Source organism: Uloborus diversus, chromosome 3 (assembly GCF_026930045.1).
Source record: "Uloborus diversus isolate 005 chromosome 3, Udiv.v.3.1, whole genome shotgun sequence".
Lineage (NCBI taxonomy): Eukaryota > Metazoa > Arthropoda > Arachnida > Araneae > Uloboridae > Uloborus > Uloborus diversus.
The window spans coordinates 5,086,928-5,107,052 of record NC_072733.1 but is presented as its reverse complement, the minus strand read 5'-3'; the positions used below and the strand labels follow the sequence as shown (position 1 = coordinate 5,107,052).

At 32.8% G+C, this 20,125-nt stretch overlaps 1 protein-coding gene across 1 annotated transcript in view; it reads left to right on the top strand.

The window, feature by feature from the left end:
* The window catches only part of LOC129219328 (rho GTPase-activating protein 7-like), a 576,074-nt gene that overhangs the window by 324,037 nt on the left and 231,912 nt on the right, over positions 1–20,125 (top strand). The window contains exon 8 of the mRNA XM_054853684.1: positions 9,559–9,595. Within this exon, the coding sequence (XP_054709659.1) occupies positions 9,559–9,595 (37 nt within the window). The remainder of the gene's footprint in view (positions 1–9,558; positions 9,596–20,125) is intronic.

Genomic DNA, 20,125 nt, shown 5'->3' with positions numbered 1-20,125 from the left:
ATGTTCATATATGAGTAGATGCATGTATACATCAGATACATGCATGCACGTGCCTACTCAAGTATATACGAGTACACACGAGTATATAAGCATGTATACGTGATTACCTACAGGAGTGTATACGTGTCATGTGTATATACGAGTATATACGTGCATACCTGAGTATATACGTGTAGAGTAGTCGTATATACGCAAAATAAGTGTACATACATACATACACGGTATACGCTAGTTAATTCGTGGATACATCCAGTGCGTGTTTGGGTACTTGTCTACTAACGTGTATATATATATATATATATAATATGGAAGCAGGAGTATGTACGTATTTTTACGTGTACACACTATTATATACCTGTATAGACGTATATACGTACATTTACGTGTATACACCAGTACATGTATGTATACATGAATATATCCGCTAATATACATGTATGTTTACAGAGTGAATCCAAGCTCTTGGGCAAAAATCTAAGAAGTGTGAGAGGGGAGGATAAGAAGCAAAGAGTCGTAAGGTTCTTATGGTTGCTAACGCGCTACATGCACACACAACCAGAAACTGACGGATGCAAAACAGGTCCCGAATTTTTTACAGCAAGATGATTTCATCCAAAATTTTAGTTTTTAAGAAAAAATTAGAGCAGTTGTTAAAAGTTATGGCCTGTAGTAGTTTTAATACACGCATCGCAACAAATGCGCAGTGACTGATGAAAGTTTTTCAAAACAACATTTATTGTTGTTTTTACGGTATTGCAACAGAGAGTGCTTTATTGCAGCAGTTATTGCAACATGTCATCAATCGCTTGAAAACTTTCTTAAGACCTAAAATGCTGTGTAAAGTTGTCTTCGTGTAATGAATTTGTGACCTTTTTGAATCCATCAGTTTCTGGCTTTGCGTACATGTAGCGCGTTAGCGTTGTGTTTGTGACCATATGTTTCATATGATTCTTGCTTCTTATCCTCCCCTCTAACACCTTTTAATAATTTACCAAAGAGTTTAAACTCACCCTGTATACATGTACTATATCATATGCTAGTATGTAAGTGTCTACTCAAGCACGTATGCGTATATACGTGTCTGCCTGAGTATATAAGAGTTCGTAATACACGGAGTATAAGCTGGTATATACGCGTGCAGTCGAATGTATATCTGTATACATAAAAAATGCTTGTAGATACCCATATGCGTGTTTACTGGTGCATTTATATGAATAAGTATATATGCGTGCCTACACGAGTATATGCATATACTCGTATATTTAACCCCGTTTACTGTAAAAACAATACGTATTAAGTGAAATTAATATTTAATTTATATCTGCCTTACACTTAAAGATTAAGTGACTTTAGAAGAACAATATTCGTTAAGCCTAATATTATGACCACTTTACCCTATCTTACTTAAATTGTTCTAAAAAATTATCTAAAATATATACAACTAACTGCTAATGAGTAAGAGTTCTTGAGACATGTAAGAAGCTTCCTGTGCAGTCAATCTGTTCATAATTCTAACAAACAAAATTTCCCAAGAAAGTTAAAAGAGGTATTTAGATTTTAAAAAATTTCATGTTTACACAAAATATTTTTTTACACCAAATAAAATTTTGCCAGTTGTAAAATTTTGTATTCAAAATGTAGTTTTCCACTGCCCGACCCTAAAATAAAATTTTCTACATAACAATAAAAACATCCACTCGAATATTTATTTCTAAGCTATAGCTATTTATTTGACGTATAACAACTTTACCCCATTGACCACTTTTCCCCACGAGACCCTACGCCTTTGTAATCAAAAAAGTGTAAATGATGTGCCTAAAAGTTTAAAATACCAGCATTTAACCGATGAACTAGGAAAGTTACGGCTTCTAACTTAATCTTAAAATTGTTCCTTAAAAATTTAACTGATTGTAGGAAAATTTTTATTCCGTTTTCTTTTTACTTCCTTTTACAAAAAAGGAAGTATTGTATTCGCGAAAACATTTTCACTCAAAAATCGGCCTTAATTTCTATTTTGCTCACCCCCAAATGAATGTTGGGGTTTTTTTTTCCACTCGACCACACGTGGATATGTGCCTAGGGACGTAAAGACACCCGAAATATCCATTTTGACGATCCCCGAGTTAATTACAACGAGTTTTCTCGTGACGTCTGTATGTATGTGTGTATGTATCTCGCATAACTCAAAAACGGTATGTCCTAGAAAGTTTAGATTTGTTACATAGACTCCTAGTGGGGTCTAGTTTTGCACCTTCCCTTTTGGTTGCATTCGGATGTTCCTAAGGGTGTCTTTTGCCCCTTTTTGGGGGGAAATCATTGTCAATTTCGATGTAAACTCAAGCGGTGTTATAATTTGGCGGACACTTGGCGATATATCGACAGTCTTTTTGTCGCCAAGTTGACAAAACTAGGTGACAAGTTTGGCGATTTTTTTTAAAAATCTGGTTTCGATTTGACCTCTGTTGGTGATATTTAGATAGTAAACAATGGGAAAATGACATTAAATTGGAGTAAAAGGAAGTCATGTGATGCACACATCAGCTCTTTTGAATTTTGTTTCCAATTATATTTGTATACGTATCGTAATGAAATAATTTTATTTCCACCTTTTTTGAAGCTATATTTCATTTGGCGTGATGACAATGTGATTTCAACATGCAACAGAAGTTACACGCGCTATGTATGACACTATGATCCGGATGCTTGTTTGTTTCTCTTTGGAATGTAGTAATAAATTGAAGTTGACGAATAGCTCCTTTCCTTTAAAAAAAAATAAATAAATCTGTTTACAAAAAGTTAAAAGAGTTTTTTCCACCATCAAGATAATGTGTGTTCGAAATGCATTTCTTTTTCTTCAAAAAAGCATTTTTCTCCAATTCTCATTAAAACGATACCTAAATAACATCTGAGAGCAGAAAGTCCAAGTTTGAATTTGTATCCGAGTTGTCTGCGTTTTTGGGCGAATTCTAATCACTATACTATTTGTGCTTTAGTTATCAATTGAGTTATTAATGTTTTATTTGAATAAATTTTCGGTAATGATGGAAAGAAAAATTTCCGAGTTATAAGGGCAAACATGCAAATACACGATTTGCAGAATATATTGAAATTCAATCGTGATGGTTATATATTGGCAAAACGCAGCATTTGTTGAATAGTGACTCTTATTAAATTTTTTTCTGAGTCGCTAGAGTTATTTTTCATTTCATTCATTCATTTGAAAATACGTTACATAGTTGTTGTTATAATGTACATAATATTGTCGTCTCAGAGCAACAGTAAGACTTTAAATCGTAAGATAAAAGTAAGATATCCTGATGTTGCTCTGAGGCGACGATATATTCTTTTGATTAACTTTCTTATTCATCCCAAAGAAACGGGAACGTAACCTGCAACGTGCTTACATGAGTACAATCATCGATTTTTTAAATTGCTTACTTTAGAGCTTTGGACAATACACGCAATTAAAGTCTGTTACAATGCTTTGATGGAAGAAAATATTTTACCAAAACAGAAAACTTTCTGTTCGTTAGAAATTTTATTGGTTGAGAAGAGTTAAATTACTTAAGAAAAACTAAAGTTAAGTAGTATCTAGAAATGAAGATTCATAGTTGGAATAGTTTGTTTGACCTTCTTAAATGGTAAGTATTTTAGATTTTGTGTGTGGTATTTTTTATTTGTTCAGGTCATTCAAATACAGGTACATGTATACCCTGTTGAAGACTTTTATATTTTAATTTCAAATTATCCTCTGTTTATTTATTCAAGAATACCCCATTTAAATAGCATTCTGCAGATTTTCACGTGATTTCCATAATTGTAGGTATTCTTTAACTTGTTTAATACCCATAGAGTGTTTTCAATGCATGCATTTTTCAAACGACCAGTGCTGAATCTAATTGGGATGAAGTACGTTGCCATTCGTCTACTATTTCGTTGTTACTACAAAAATTTCAGCTGATGCAAATAGAGGACTTTTGCTGTCCCTGCTTAAAATTAACCTGCACCCTTGCTTTTTTTTATTTTAGGAATTTATATTTCTAATATTTGTTTTTATTTCGTGAATTATAAAGTGTTTACAGCTGTGTCGGTAATTTTTGTATACCATCCTTTTATTAAAATAAAATTAAAAAAAAAAAAAAAACTGTAGAGAAAAGGTTGAGATATTTCCTTCCCGCTTATATTGTGGCTACGATATGTTAATGCTTGATCATGACAATGTTTACTTTTGGGATAATGAAGGATGATTGGTGCTGAACTGAATCGGAAGACTTTCGCTATGACTTTGCGAAAGTATCACTTCCCTTTTCAGTGAACTCCCCAAAAAGAAGTAAATATTGCTAAAACAAAGTCGCCACTTATCAGAACGACACTACTAGAAGGAAGTATTAGTCAAAAGTTGGCAAACATGCAAATACACGATTTGCAGAATAATATTGAAATTCAATCGTGATGGTTTTATATTGGCAAAACGCAGCATTTGTTCAATAGTGACTCTTATTCTTATGGTTTCTAACTAAGCCTTTCAAAAATGCATCTTTTTCCCCCTTATGATGTGCATCATGATGCTGCGTAGTGATAAACTCTTTGAAAAGGACAGATAGTCGTAGTCGTATCTTGTCAAAAAACGTAGCTCAGTTTTTATAATGAAATTACTTTTGATCAGGGCTGCTGAGTCGAAAGAAAAATGACCGTCTCCGACTCTGAAAACTTTAGAACCTCCGACTCCTTTAACCCAAAATCAATCAGATTCTGACTCTCAGACTCCGCAGTCCTGGTTTTGATCCCATTCATCTCTAAGCACATGACGTTCAAAAACCACTTTTCTCTTTGTGAGTTTTGACAGTAACACGATAATGTAGACTCAAGAAAAGAAAAGTAACGCAACTTCATGAAACCGGCTATACAAGCTGTAATAAATTCATCAAGGTGAATATTTGACTGAAACAATTAGCATAGAAAACGGCTTAGTGCCTCATAAATTTCATTCAGAAACATTTAACAGTTCAACAGACCGTACAGTTTAGAGACTTATTCCACCACCCACATGGAATCATTCCGCTTCGAGTTGATGTCATTTCTACTCACTTATATCGTCTCCGCTTAGAAATTCTGCGAAAAGAAACGGATTGAGGGAGGAGCTATGACGTCAAACCGGAGCGAAATGCCACCGATTCTTTTTGAAATAGAAGTATCAACGATCAAGTCTAGTTTCTAGACGAAATGTTAACGATTACAGAACTAACAGAATTAAAATAAACATTGTTTTCATCCTCTCATTTAAAAGAAACGAGCTGATGTGTGCATCACATGACTTCCTTTTACTCATATTTAAAGCCTCGGAGGGAGCAATGAAACACTTTAAATATTTTCACCCCAAGTTTGTTGCGAACCGAAGCAAAGAAAACGCTTTATACAGATAAATTTTCGCAATATTGGCAGTTTTAATGTGAAAAAAAAAATCCGCCAAATTCGTCACCAAGTTGGCGACAAAACTTGGCGACCAAAAGCTTGGCTATATATTGCCAAGTGTTTGCCAAATTATAGCACCGCTTGAGTTTACGTTGAAATTAACAATGATTTTACCCCAAAAAGGTGTAAAAGACCCCCTTTAGAACATCCGAATGCAACCAAAAGAGAAGGTGCACAACTAGACCCCAATCCGAGTCTATGTACCAAATTTCAACTTTCTAGGACATACCGTTCTTGAGTTATGCGAGATACATACACACATACGCGCATACATACGTACATACGGACGTCACGAGAAAACTCGCTGTAATTAACTCGGGGAATGTCAAAATGGATATTTCGGGTGTTTATTCGTTCTTAGGCATGTATCCACGTGTGGTCGCGTTGAAAAAAAAACTCAACATTAATTCAGGAGTGAGCAAAATGGAAATTAAGGCCGAGTTTTGAGTGAAATTTTTTTCCTGAATACAATACTTCCTTTTTTGTAAAAGGAAGTAAAAATGCGACTCCAAATTGACACTGGCACCAACAGTATAGTTGAGCGAGTTCAACGAGAGGCAGATGGATAAACAACTTTTCTTCCTATTTCCAATGCATTTGTCCCTCAAATGCATTGTATTTATAAAAGTATTAATACATCATAAAATGTTTCAAACAAACAAATGATAAATATTTGTAGTTGCCATTGAGCAAAAATGTATTGAATACAGGGAAAGAAAGATTCTTTAATTTGAGAACCAGTAAAAAATGTTTGTTATTCCGAGCAAACTTTTGTTTCTGAGAGTAAACTTAAGTTTAAAAATAAAATCAGGTAGAAATTAAAAGAAGAAAACTGTTCCATTAATCAAATTTCATTTAGAGTAATTTTTTCATTTAAAAATATTATAAAAATTTTTCTTAGGTCCAAATAAAACTGCAGTTTTAAAACTAAAACTTTTTTGAGCAATCACGATTGCTTATTGTTCTCACTTGACTGTTTTGATGTCCTTTGATTTTATTTTCCCACCGCCACCCTCCGCAGCATCACTGTCGACCAGGTCCTCACGATGCTGCTCCTATAGCGAAAACCGCTTCCAAGTTGCATCCATATCCTACACTTGCACGCATACATACACAACTACTCACACACGCACACCTTCACACACGCATACATACAGACACCTACACACACATACAGACACACATACACACACAAAAAAAACATACACACAACTACTCACACATTCATGCATACATACAGACACCTACACATACACACACGCACACAAAAACATACACACACACATACACACAACTACCCACACATTCATACCTGCACACAGACACAAACATATATGCCCACATACACATACCCCCCCCCCACACACACACATTCATACACACAACTACCCACACACTTATGCCAGCACACAGACACAAACACACATGCCTACACACAAACACACATACCCCTACACACAAGCACACATACCCCCCCCCCCACACACAAACACACACGCCTACATACACACACTCGTGATTGCGAAAAACATAATTTGAATTCAAGATGTCAAAATTCAAATTAATTTTTTTTTTAAAATTTCAGAATTGTTTCGCTCTTAGCGTCAGCCAGTCAGGTAGACATACAATGTGAACCAACTACGTCTCGCAGGTCTTACAAACTCGAAACTAAGCCTAGGATAACCAACAATACGCCGAGGATCGATAATCACGTCTTGATAATATTTTATAAATTGTCCCATAACAAATTTTATTCTGTTCAGGAAACGAAAACCCCTTTATTGATTACTCATAAAAAAAACCTTGTTTTTTTCCACCTCTTTTTTAATGACATTTGAGGTTCTCAACTGAAGGTATGTTTTTAATTTTTATTTTAAAAATTTCCTTCAGCTAGTGCATTTAGAATTACTTAGTGTCGTAATGAGCTTCAAAAATTTTCCCGCTTCTTTCGTCGTAATCGCGTTACTCAATAGCTTTTCGTAGTCATTAGGAATTTGATCGAAAGCCATCTTAAAATGGGCAGGGAAAGGTGTGCATTATTTTCGCTACACGGGAATGGATGGTTTGCACTTGAAAGTATATCGATCCACAGGGGTGGGTGTTTATAAGTCGTTTTGACGCAATTTTTCGAGTTTAATTTCTTACTTTTCCGATTAATTTCTAAAAAGGTTGCTGTACAGTTTCCATGTAAAATTTTGTGTATCCCCTACCAATCAGAAACTTGGATTTATTTGATTTTTTGAATTTGAGATTACAAAGTAATTATATTAATTATGACAAATAATTTTTGGATTTTTAATTCTTATTTTTTTACTTCCTTTTACAAAAAAGGAAGTATTGTATTCGCGAAAAAAATGTTCACTCAAAAATCGACCTTAATTTCCATTTTACTCACCTCCGAATGAATATTGAGTTTTTTTTTGACTCGACCACACGTGGATAAAGAATAGAATAGATACGCGAAATATGCATAATGACGATTCCCGAGTTAATTACAACGAATTTTCTCGTGACGTCTGTATGTGCGTATGTATGTCGCATAACTCAAGAACGGTAAGTCCTAGAAAGTTGAAATTTGGTACGTAGACTCCTAGTGGGGTCTAGTTGTGCACCTCCCCTTTTGGTTGCATTCGGGTGTTTCTAAAGGGATCTTTTGCACCTTTTTGGGGGGGAAATCACCGTTAATTTCGATGCAAACACAATTGGTGCATCATTTATAATTTAGTGGACACTTGGCAATATATCACCAGACTTTTGGTCGCCAAGTTTTGGCGCTTTTTGTTAAAAATCTGTTTTAATTTGGCCACTGTTGGCGATATTTAGAGAGTAAACTATTGAATCCCATTAAAATTGCCAGTAATGGGGAAATGACATTAAATTGGAGTAAAAGGAAGTTATGTGATGCTCACAACAGCTCGTTTTATTATTTATGGAGAAAATGAATAGAACAGGTAAGCTGAATCAACACCAATTTGAAAAGAAAACAAAATAAAACGTAAAAACCGATGAGAAATAATGTTACACGATGAAGTTGAAAGAGTTACCTCCCCGTTTTTTAAAGACAATACGCAAAACACAGGCAGAACAATATTTTACTAATTTTGGGAATTGCAGCTGGCAATCACTTAAAGTCAATGCCCAAAGTCAATAGCAATAGTCGAGCAACCAATTTCAATTTGCGACAAGTAGCATTGTCTACTTCAGTGGTTCTCAACCTTTTCACTACTGAAGGGTAGTTGGTACCCTTTCAAATCCTACACAGACTGATACAAATAATATTTTCCTTCCTTCCTCAGTGGCACGACAGCCCAGGGTGAGTCTCAACAATTTTTTTCCGGGCGTCTCATTTTTTGGCCTTGGCTTGCCAATTTTCACTTTGATGGTGGAAAAATCCTTATCAAGGCAATCAACCCATCTGAGGTTAGGTCGACCACTTGTTCTAACTCTTGTAGGTTTAGTCAAAAAAAAAAAAAATTGTTTGTTGATCGTTCTTTGTTTAATCATTAATTAAAGATTCAAATGGCCAGCCCAGTTGAATCTTTGAATTTTTATGAATTTGTTGTGAAATAATATTTTCACGACAGTTAATATTTGGTGAAAAGAGATGAATCCAAATGTATTGTTTAATAGACTTTATAAAAATTACATAGATTAATTTACACTAGCTGTTCGCGGACCACATCAAAATTGTTCGCGAACCACAGGCTGAGGATCTCTGGTTTAGTTGTTTTATTTGATACCAGTTCGCGCGCTTATAGTGTAGATGGCGATTAAAACATCGATAGTCGTATAATCAATTTCAATTTGCAACAAGTAGTATAATCTAGTTGTTTTCCTTTGTGATAGCTTGTGCACGACTAAATTATAAACTAAATTCTAGAAATGTATCACACAATCTGAACGGTGTCTTTCTCACAGTCTATGATTCAGCGAGTTAATTTCTGAAAAGGTTGCTTGACAAGTTTCCACGTAAAATTTTCTTTTTAAAAGTCAGAAATAGTCTATTAACTGAGCTGTTATTAAGGATATTTATCTGTTATACACTTGAGTAAAGGTTTGTTATATTTTTCTTTTCTTTTTCTTCAGATTCCAGCCAAGTCTCATTCAGCGAAGGAATTAAATGGTAAGTTTTATATTTGTACATCAATTTTCATTTTCTATTTACGTGATATTTTCCTAGACGATTGCCAAAATAATAAAGTAAAATAGCTGGTTGAAATAGTTTCCCCTATGAGAAGATAATGCAGTCTAATTATTTTGAATATTTTTCTCAGATGTAGCTGGAAGACCAAAGAGAGAGAAAAGATTTATTTGGGTAATGCTGGTGTTAAAAAAGGTTGTGCATTTGAGAGCAAAAAACCTAAATTCATACTATATTGCAGCACTCCTAAAATGAGGGGAAAAAAAAGTGAAAAAAAAAATTGAATTTTGACATCTGGAATTCAAACTATGTTTTTCGCAATCACGTGTGTGTTTGTGTCTGTGTGCACGTGTGTGTGTGGGGGGGGGGGTATGTGTATGTGTGGGTAGTTGTGTGTATGTGTAGATGTGTGTGAGCATGTGTTTGTGTGTGCGCGCTCGTGTGTATGTGCATATGTGTGTGTAGGTGTGTGTGTGTCTATGCGCGTGTGTAGGATATGGACGCAACCTGGAGACTGTTTTCGCTATAGGAGCAGCATCGTGAGAAGCTGGTCGACGGTGGTGCTGGCAGAGGGTGCTGGTGGGAAAATAAAATGATAGCACGCCAAAACAGTGAAATGAGAACAATAAACAATCGTGATTGCTCAAAAAAAATTTAAAAACGCCACGCTCTCCCTTTTTGTTCTTTTTTTTTTTTTTTTTTTTGCAAACTTTGAGTTTCATATTTCTTTACGCATTATTTCCTTTACTTAATTTTAAAATTTACATATGAAGCGTACACATATTATGTGGTATTAGTAACCGTATTGGCGTTAATGAAATCCGTCGACTTGTCTAATTCTGCAAGCCTTCATTTATAATTTTATGTAAAATAATGGTGTAAGAGGCTGAGCAAAATCGTTTTGCAACATGTTTTTTTTAAATTGATTTTACGTTCATAGACAATGCTTAAACTGTACTCAAGTAAAAGAATTTGAACTTGTTGGGGGGAAAAATCCACTTTCAGTTCCAATCCAACAAAAATGACGGTTTCCTGTTTCCTGAAGCTTATCTGGTTTTCTTTAGGAATACTTTTTTCCTTTAAACAAGATATTTTAGAAAAAAACTTTTCCTGGATAAAATAATTTTTTTCTTGATTGCAAGTTTCAAAGATATTGTATCTCTTCTTGTTCTGCACGTTGTAAAAAACCTCTGTGAAATGCTTTTTAGTTTACTAAAGTATGATAAAACTGTCAACTCGGTTTCCAGATGGAACACAATATTAATAAAGAAGTAATAATGAAAATAAGTAAATAAATAATAAATTAACAACAAAGTAATCAACATTTTTCTTGAAGCAGGAAATATTCTGTAATATGTCCAACAATAATTATTTTTTTCAGTGGTGAGTACACTAGAGCACCGATTATCAGGATGTATAATTAACCGGATCGATCAAAGAAAATGCGTTTTTTTTCTTAAAGCCACTTGCTCAAAAATGAATAAATAAGTATGGACCATGCGTTTTCTGATGAAAGATGTTTGTATGGATGTTTACTATTGCTTCTTAATGTTTTGTTAACTTCTTTTTTTGAAACACCCTGTATTTAAAGTTCAGCTTTCATTGATAAATCGAATTAAATATATTTAAGCTTAAATGTAATGATTAACACTTACACTTTGACTGCCATGGCTCTTTTATGTGATAACCAGTAATGTTTCCTATGGGATACTGGCTTTCAAATATGATAGCATGTGTCCCGATGGTTGCCTCGTGGTGAACATTGGCAATTTAGGCTTTGCAGTCAAAGTGTTAACCAAGCAAGATAATATTGGTAACGTATTTAAGAGATATTAATTGAACTTAACTATAGATGTGACAAGTAACCCTGCATAAATGTGAATCACCGATTGGAGTAAAACTTTGCGCATAGATAGAACACTAAAAAAATTGAACCCATGTTTTTTATCGCCAACAAACACCTATAACGGGGTGAGATATACCCCTAAATATTGCATAATTGGGAATTAGAGAGTACAATATATTCTTTTATTTTCAATTTTTCAATCATTATTGGAATTTTTGTAATTGAAATTGAAAATAAAAGAATATATTTTGTACCCTATAGCTCCCAATTATCCAATATTTAGGGGTAAAATTCACCCTGTTAAAAGTGTTTGTTGCCGATAAAAAAAAAAAACCTAATTCAATATTTTTAAGTGTTCTATCGATGTACACAGTTTTTTTTCCAATCGTTGATTCACACTTGGGTAGGGTTTATCGAAAGTGAACAAAAGTAAACTGATTAAATTAATGCACTTTTCCAAGCTTGAAATTTTACAATATAATAAGCATGTTTTCATTCATTTATTGTATTAAATGAGTATAATTCATTTTCAACTTACTAGTTTAGTTCTAATTTTGTGTAGGTGAAATGAATGGAACGAAGTTGACGCATATGTCAATAATTAAACCCACGAATTTATTAATTGCTTTCATTCATCTTATTATTCCCTATCCTATTGCTGTAATGTGATAGTTTGCGCAAAGTTCTGATTGATGATCGAAGTTATGTTTGAATTAATTATTAAAAGTTTGTTAGTAGTTGTATCATTCTCACGAAAATGGTACAAATCATCTCCAAGGAATTTTTTATCAATTTTAACACTTACCACCAATCAATCGTATATTTTAAAAACTCACTATCCATTTAACTGCGTAATCAAATATTAATAAGATATACATACGTTATTTATTAAATGGTTTGAAAATCGTTTGCTTTGGAACAAGGAGAATGACTTGTTCCAGCTTCATATGATTAAAAGTTCAAATGTCATATAAGTTTGCTGAAATAAAACAACAATATAAAAGAAGATCAGTTTCTTCTTTTATGAAAAACAGAAGTTACAACACGACTTGAGAAAAAATAAAACAAATCCTTGGGGGGGGGGGATTTTTTATTAATGTCCATCATATTCTAATGTCCAATATTCTACATTTCTAGCGTCTACTCTGTAGCAGATATTTCTGAAATAAAATTAAGCAGTTACATTGAGCCTGGTAACAGTTTAAAGAGGACTAAATTGTTTCCGGGCTTATAGTTAGTTGCATTGAACTCTCGTCAACACACAGGATCAGTCTAATTCTTTTTGATTATAGTAATTTGAACTGTTGAACATCCTCTCCGCTGCGATTTATATATATGATTTAAAAATAAAAGTTTTTAAAACTTGAAATTGAACGAATACGTTTAGAATTATTGTTTTATTTGATGTTTGTACTGTAATCGTAACTTTTCTTTTTTAATTAGAGCGATTTTTCAAAGCTTATTTGTCCTCTATGTTATTTGAAGTGGTTAAAATATTTAAAAACCTTTCATAAATTACTTATGTAAAACCATTGGTACTCTTTATTCTCAAGTTAATTGGAGAATTCGTTGAAAAAGTGTATGACAAATTAGTGGAAATTATTAAAATTGATAAGCGAAAGTCAAAAGTGTCATATGTAATCTGCTCCATTTTCGTGAGGAATGACCATACTAATATAACAATAAACATTGTTAAGCTGCACTTGGACATGTGCAAAGGATCTTCAAGCTTTTTAGAGAAAAAAATACATTTGTTAACTTTTTCGTGCTAAGATTAGTTGATTAAATATAAAATCAAGCGATGTGAAATTATGTAGGTTTTCTCTTACTAAATGGTTGGAAATATGTCCCATTGCTATGACTTTCATTTGATTAAACTTAATGGGGAATAATAGATGTGAAAAGTGCTTTGCTTGAAAGAAAAAGAAATCAATTTTCAGCTGATGAAATCTTTGAAGATTCATTTTTAAAGTTGAGAAATAATTTGTCCGGAGCCTAATTGTTCTTCCTGGTTCCTATGATTTTACAATTACAACTCCCGTTATTTGTACAATCAAAAGAATGGTAAGAATATAAACAATTGAAATGTGAGGTTACATCAAATTTGGAACCAGCTTTTGTTTATTTCTTGTACATTGCAAAATTTCTCATAAAATTGGAACTTCTGAGTGATGCTGCTTTTAGAAAAAATAAAGATTTTATCAGTTTAAAATTACAAAACGAAGAAGGAAAAAGTGAAAGCTATAATAAAAAAATTTTGAAAAAAAAAAAAAAAAATACAACCGACTTCAAAATTGCTCTAAAAAGTGAAAAATAATTTTATTGTTTAAACACCATCGATAATACTTTTAAACATAATTTTTGAAGTTGGCGCAAAAACGATCGATAAAATCATTCACAGCCATAACTCAACTACAAGTATAAATTTAACCAGGTCCAGTTTCTTCACTACCACATGCATTACGCATTGATGACAGCATATTTGAGTAACGATATAAATGTTTCGTTCCTAACTTTGGATGATTTTTTGATAAAAATATGAACAAAGCATGGTTACAATGGATTTTACTTTTTGTTTTTGCGCCAACTTCAAAAATTATGTTTAAAAGTATTATCGATGGTGTTTAAAGAATAAAATTATTTTTCACTTTTTAGAGCAATTTTGAAGTCGGTTCTATTTTTTTTTCAAAATTTTTTTATTTCATTCTTTTTAGTGTAAATGTAGATATTTCAGTAAAAGTAAGAAGTTACCTAGTAAGAAGTTCGGCTCTATATCAATGTATTGCTTTAGAAAAGCCTTTATTCAAAATTATCATTACAATTACTATTAATGTTACTGTTATATGGCACCAAACTTTTATAACAATGAGTTTCATATTGTCGCGTAGATGAAGATAGCGAAAACGATGTGAAAGAAAAATGAAGCGAATACTCGTTAGTCTCAACTCGAGATCTTTATTCAGAACCACGAATGAACGTTACATCTCCTTGTATACAAATTGAGAAAGTGCTGGAACTTTCCAGACTTGGAAAGATACAGAAATTAATAGAACATTCGAGAAAATACGGGAAACAGTAGAAACGAAATTTTAGTAAAATTCACTTTGTCCTAGTCGGAATTTGAACCCGGGTCGCTCGTGTGGGAAGCGAGAATTCTACCACTGAGTCACCGTTATCCACGGTTAAAAAGTGCGAACTTCGCTACAATATCATTTTAATCATTTAATAGGGAAATTGCATAAAATTTACTGTTTTTTGCCCATAACTTTTTTTTTAAAATAACAAATATGGTCAAACAAAGTAATGGGACCTAAGTTGAGCCATCCCCTATTCATTAAAAAAAGAATCATCAAAATCGGTTCACTAGGTGAGACGCTATGAGTGGACAAACAAAAAAAAAAAAAAACATACATACGGTATGAACTGATAACCGCCTCCTTTTTGAAGTCGGTTAAAAAGAAGAAGGAATGAATTTTGCGCCAGGCGTGCAAATTTCATTTCATGGGCATTTCCAAACATTTTTTTTTGTTTTTCTGTCGTATAAGTGTCAGAAAGCATCTAACTGAATCTTGAAATGTTTAACGATCGAGCCTGTTGCCTCACTAGACATTTTTTTAAATATAATTTTCTTGCTGCTGCTCCTGTTGTTTAATTTTCAATAGTGATTTTCACTCCACAACACAAGACATTTGAATGGAGATACTTTTTCTCGCTATCTTTCCGTCTTTCTTTGAATGGTATTTCTCAGAGTAACCATGGCAACTCGGAGAAAAAGTTCAACTTTTGAGGAGAAGCTCTAATCGATTATGTCAACAAAATGTTGATAAGAAATGTCGTCAGAATATGGCCCGCTTTGTCCCTGTGGGCGACGATTCAAGTAAGATTCTAGGATATTTCCAAACTTTCAACAATATAATGCTTCTAAAGAGGATCTTTGCAAGCAATTGCTGTTATTTCTATTTGCCGCAGTGGAGCGAACAAATTGCAAACCAAGTAGGGGAATGTGGGGCAAAGTGATGGTTAAGATGATGGATTAAAATGAACAAATTGGAAATTTGTTTTGAAAATTGCGGTATATGAAGAAAGAGCATTGTATTTTGTAATAAAACTTGCATTGAAACTTTCTTTTTTATTTTCTGCACTAAAATTGTGCCTTCAAAAAAAAAAAGGAGAAAAAAATTCACCCTTTCTTTCATGGGGCAAAGTGAAAAATGAAATATTTTTCGAGTGAAATGATTTTTATACATTTGTGAAAAAAAAATGGATAAAATAATGAGCAAATAAAAGGACAATTTAATAAATTAAAATAAAATGAAGCAATAAATCAATTTATTAATCAATACATGAAAAAAAATAATTGAGTGAATAAAATAGTGAATGCATAAGAAAACAAGTGAAAGAATGAATCAATAGGTGAATTATTAAATAAATGAATTTAAATAAATTAGTTTATAAGTGAATACCTAAGTGATTAAGTAAATTATTGAATGAGTGAACAAATTGAAGTATTTCACTTCGCCCCATCCACTTTGCCCGTATGCACTTGATTAATTGTGAAAAATATAAAAAATAAAAATAAGCTAAATATTAACTAAAATACTGCACCGAATATTAGAAGGTTCGAAATTGATATTCAAAATATTAATAACAAGAACTTTATCATTCCATAATATCAAAATAATTTTTGACTTGCAACAAAATATTACAATCCAAGTATCAATTTTAGAAAATTGTTTGTATTATTCTATGCTTTGATATTCAGAGCTAATTTTTTCTTGACTGGAATAGGCTAAATATGTTATTACACAGTTAAAATATTTCTAGGTACGTGGCACTAAAAGTGGAGTAAGCATTTTACCATTTCACTTTGCCCCGCTATTTCATGTTACCCTATATTCCCCTACATACATTACTAAAAAGTACAAATAACTGAAACCGCCTGATATTGCGAAGACTTTGTAAATTGCATTTCTCTTGGAGAAGAAACACTTAAGAAAACTTTGTTACTTGATTATATAATCCGGAATATCGTTCCCTTTTCTTTGAAGTTAACGTTTCCCCCTGTAACTAGTATGTCCTTCTACATATTATAAATTTTCAATAGCTGGCACAGCCTTGAACGCTCCACATACTCAAAGTATTGCTTGGGTAAAATATGTTAGGCACAAAAACTTTAGGGTTGATAATATTTGAAAAAAGTAGTTTTGAATAATGCGGCAGAATATTTTTCAGGCAGATTTAACAATAATCGTAAATGGGCTGTGGAGTCTGAGTCGAAGAGTCCGAGTCGGACTGACTTTGGGATAAAGGAATCGGAGTCGTAAGAAAATATGCCGACTCCGGGCTTCTTTTTTTCTTTATTTCTCACTGACTCTCCTGGCATTTTTTAAATAACTAACTACCTGATTGGCTCCATTACATGTACAAAAGCCAACTAATAAAAAAATAACTGCCATTGGCAACCAGCTGGCTACCGAACTTTCTGTCTACGCCGTCCCCTAGTTCACTTGTTTTATAACTTTCTTTATCTAATTGATAACTGTGAGCAAACTGTTTTGTTGCCTAACTTTTCTAAGTAATCACTTAATAATATATTTTTTACTTCGATCACAGTTGTATCCCTTCAGCAAGTAGACTCTGGTGCCTTATTTTTGTAGAATTAAAATTAATTCGGAAAGATTTTCAGAATTAAAGTATTTATATTTTTTATTAACTCTGACATTAACTTGGGGTTTCAACCACCAAATGGACGCCCAGGGTAGACCGCTCCTCTAAACAAAGGTTTTTTGACTAAGCAAGAATATTTTTTTGATCTAGTTACAGCTTCCAAAATTTAAAGCATACTATTTGATCAACATCTATTTGTTAAACATTAAAATGGGAGCAAATTAATCCTTTTGAATAAAAAATGGAGTTTTTAAGTGGTCTAAGGACTTTCAACCTTTAAAATTTTCGACTTTCTGGAAAAAATGTATGTTATTTAATTCTGAACAATTCGCCTCTTTTTCTCAGATGCCGGTTTCTCGTTTAACGTGCATAATATTTCAGAAAGTTTCTTATATATTCCTGTAAAACTTTTAATGCATGTTTGTCTGGTTTATTTTTATGATCTGAACCTAAATTTATTTTTTTAATAATTAATTAATTTTTTTGAAATTAATATCAAAATTTTCCAAAATGTTGAGCGAAAATATTTTGTTTAAAAATATTAATTTTCATTTTTACTTAAAATTTAGGTTCAAATCATACAAATAAACAAGACAAACATGCATGAAAAGTTTTACGGAAATATATAAAAAAGTTTCTGAAATATCACGCACGCAAAACAAAAAACCGGCACGTGAGAAAAAGAGGCTTAAACAGCTGCTGTTAACATAAATCTCTAAGGAGAAAGTTTACGCATTTTTACGATAACTTGAAAAGTTTTTTGCGTATGGTAATAAACAAGGTATCAAATTGTTCAGAATTAAATTATGCATAACATATATTTTTTTTTCCAGAAAAACGAAAATTTTGAAGGTTAAAGGTCCTTAGACCCCTTAAGTAATCTCAATTTCAAAATCGCAACTATTGGAAAATTTGATTTTGAAATTGAATTTCTAAAATTGTATACTTCTTTGGTTTACAATAAAATACAACGCGAAAATTTCATAAAAAGGCAATAATATTTCAACTTTTGTTTAGTGGTTTGCCCCCTTTCCATGAGAAGGGAAAATAAAAGTAAACAAAAAAAAAATAAACAAATTTAAAAGGCGGAGTCGTAGTCGGAAGTTTCAAAATCCAGGAAGCCTAGCCGGCCATTTTCCTTCCGACTCCGCAGCCTTGGTGTCACCACATTTAGTCAAGATTTGATTTAAATAGAAAACAGTTTCGCAATTTTTACTTTTTGAAAATTATAAAGTACATTATGTATGGAGCTGTACATCGTGAAAATGACGGCTGCGTAGGAATACACGCACTCTTTTGTCTAAATTTTTCATGACCGTTTTTGCATAGATGTAGGTGGATTTCGTTGATGCAGCGTTAAATCTCCTGCTTCAAATGACGGGCGAATGTGGGCGTGTTGTCGTACAATTCTGTTAAAAATCCTTAACTTTTTGAGGATGAAATTGAATATGGCAGTGAAAGAAGAGATGTGGATTATTTTGATGTTTAGCATTTAGAATGTTTGACATTTCGTATGGGAATGAGGAGCAAAGTGAAATAGTGGGGCATATTGAAATGGCAAAATATTTTACTCTGTGTGCGGTGTCACTGTTTGGAAATATTTTAATTATATTATTGACCATGCTGTTGATTTCAATCAGATACTGGATACATTTTTGAAATTTGATTCTGATTTTGTGATGTTTTGAGGCATATCAAAAATAAGTTATTATATAACGTTAATTTGTTTGTTAGTAACATTTCAAATGTTAAACTGGATTTTCATCAAAGCCGAACTCGTTATAAACGGTTTTGTCTTTATGTTTCATGTATTCAAAGAACAGCTGTAGATACAGAGAAAATAACTTTCTTCAAAAATGCGTTATATGAAGAGAATTGCACCAAACTATTATTATTTACGCACGGAAACTTTCTTCAAAATCTTTACCCCTTTAGAAAATTCATTCAATCAAATACGTTTAAAAGTATTCAGCTCGCAAAAACCGGTTGAAGCTTAAGAAGCTGTATAAGTAGTACCAATTTACATTCTTTCGCGTAAGGTTTCAAGTAAATTTCCGTTTATTATGTTGCATCCAAAATAGAAATTGTCGATCTATCAGAAAGAAATTGAATGTTTTGTTCATGCGTAAAAATGCTTGAAAGATATCCATTTGTTGCGTTTGCGCAATCTTGAAAGATTAATGACTGAGAAAAATAAAACCCGAGAATTTATGAACTGTTTTGTTTTTGGTACTTTACAAATACTGAAAATTTTCTGATGTACGAACATAAACCTCTTCTCCTTTGAGTATCGCTTATTAAACCTAAAAATCTTGTAGTATTTATAAAAAGCGAAAAAAATTTTTTTTGACTAAGGGGAAGTTTTAAAATTTTGGTTCATTTTCGATATAAATTCATAATAAAACAATTTATTGAGAAATTTCAGAAAGTTTTCTTTCTGTGAAAAGGAATTGCCATGTAAGAAATGGAGAAAACGCATTGTTCAAGTATTTTGCACGTCTGTACACTGTTAAAAATTCAAGAAGATTTTCTGGTAATTGTTACTGTAAAATGGCGGACTAACGCATCGCTGATTTTTACGGTAATTTATACCGGAGAAATAAGCGATCCCAGCGCCAGTTGGTTGCTGTGACCTACCGAGGAAACCGTAAAATTTTACAGTAACATTTGATTTTTACGGTAATAGTTACTGGCAACATGGATGCCAGTAACAATTACCGTAAATTTTTCGGAAAATTTTTAACAGTGTAAGAAACGGTATCAATATTAGAAACTATTGGATGGAAAGGAACCCACTCTTGTGCTCTCCAGAAGATACTTTACTCATGTTTGTGTAGTCTGTCATAACCCTTGACACAATGGTTCTTGAAACACCCTAATGGTTAGCTGCTCTAGACACGAACGTTCCAGCTAGTCAAGCTCAATTATCATGTTTTTTTTTTCCACGTCGGAGAAATCGAACTTACTTACTCTTTCTTAGGAACAGAATTTTCTCATGC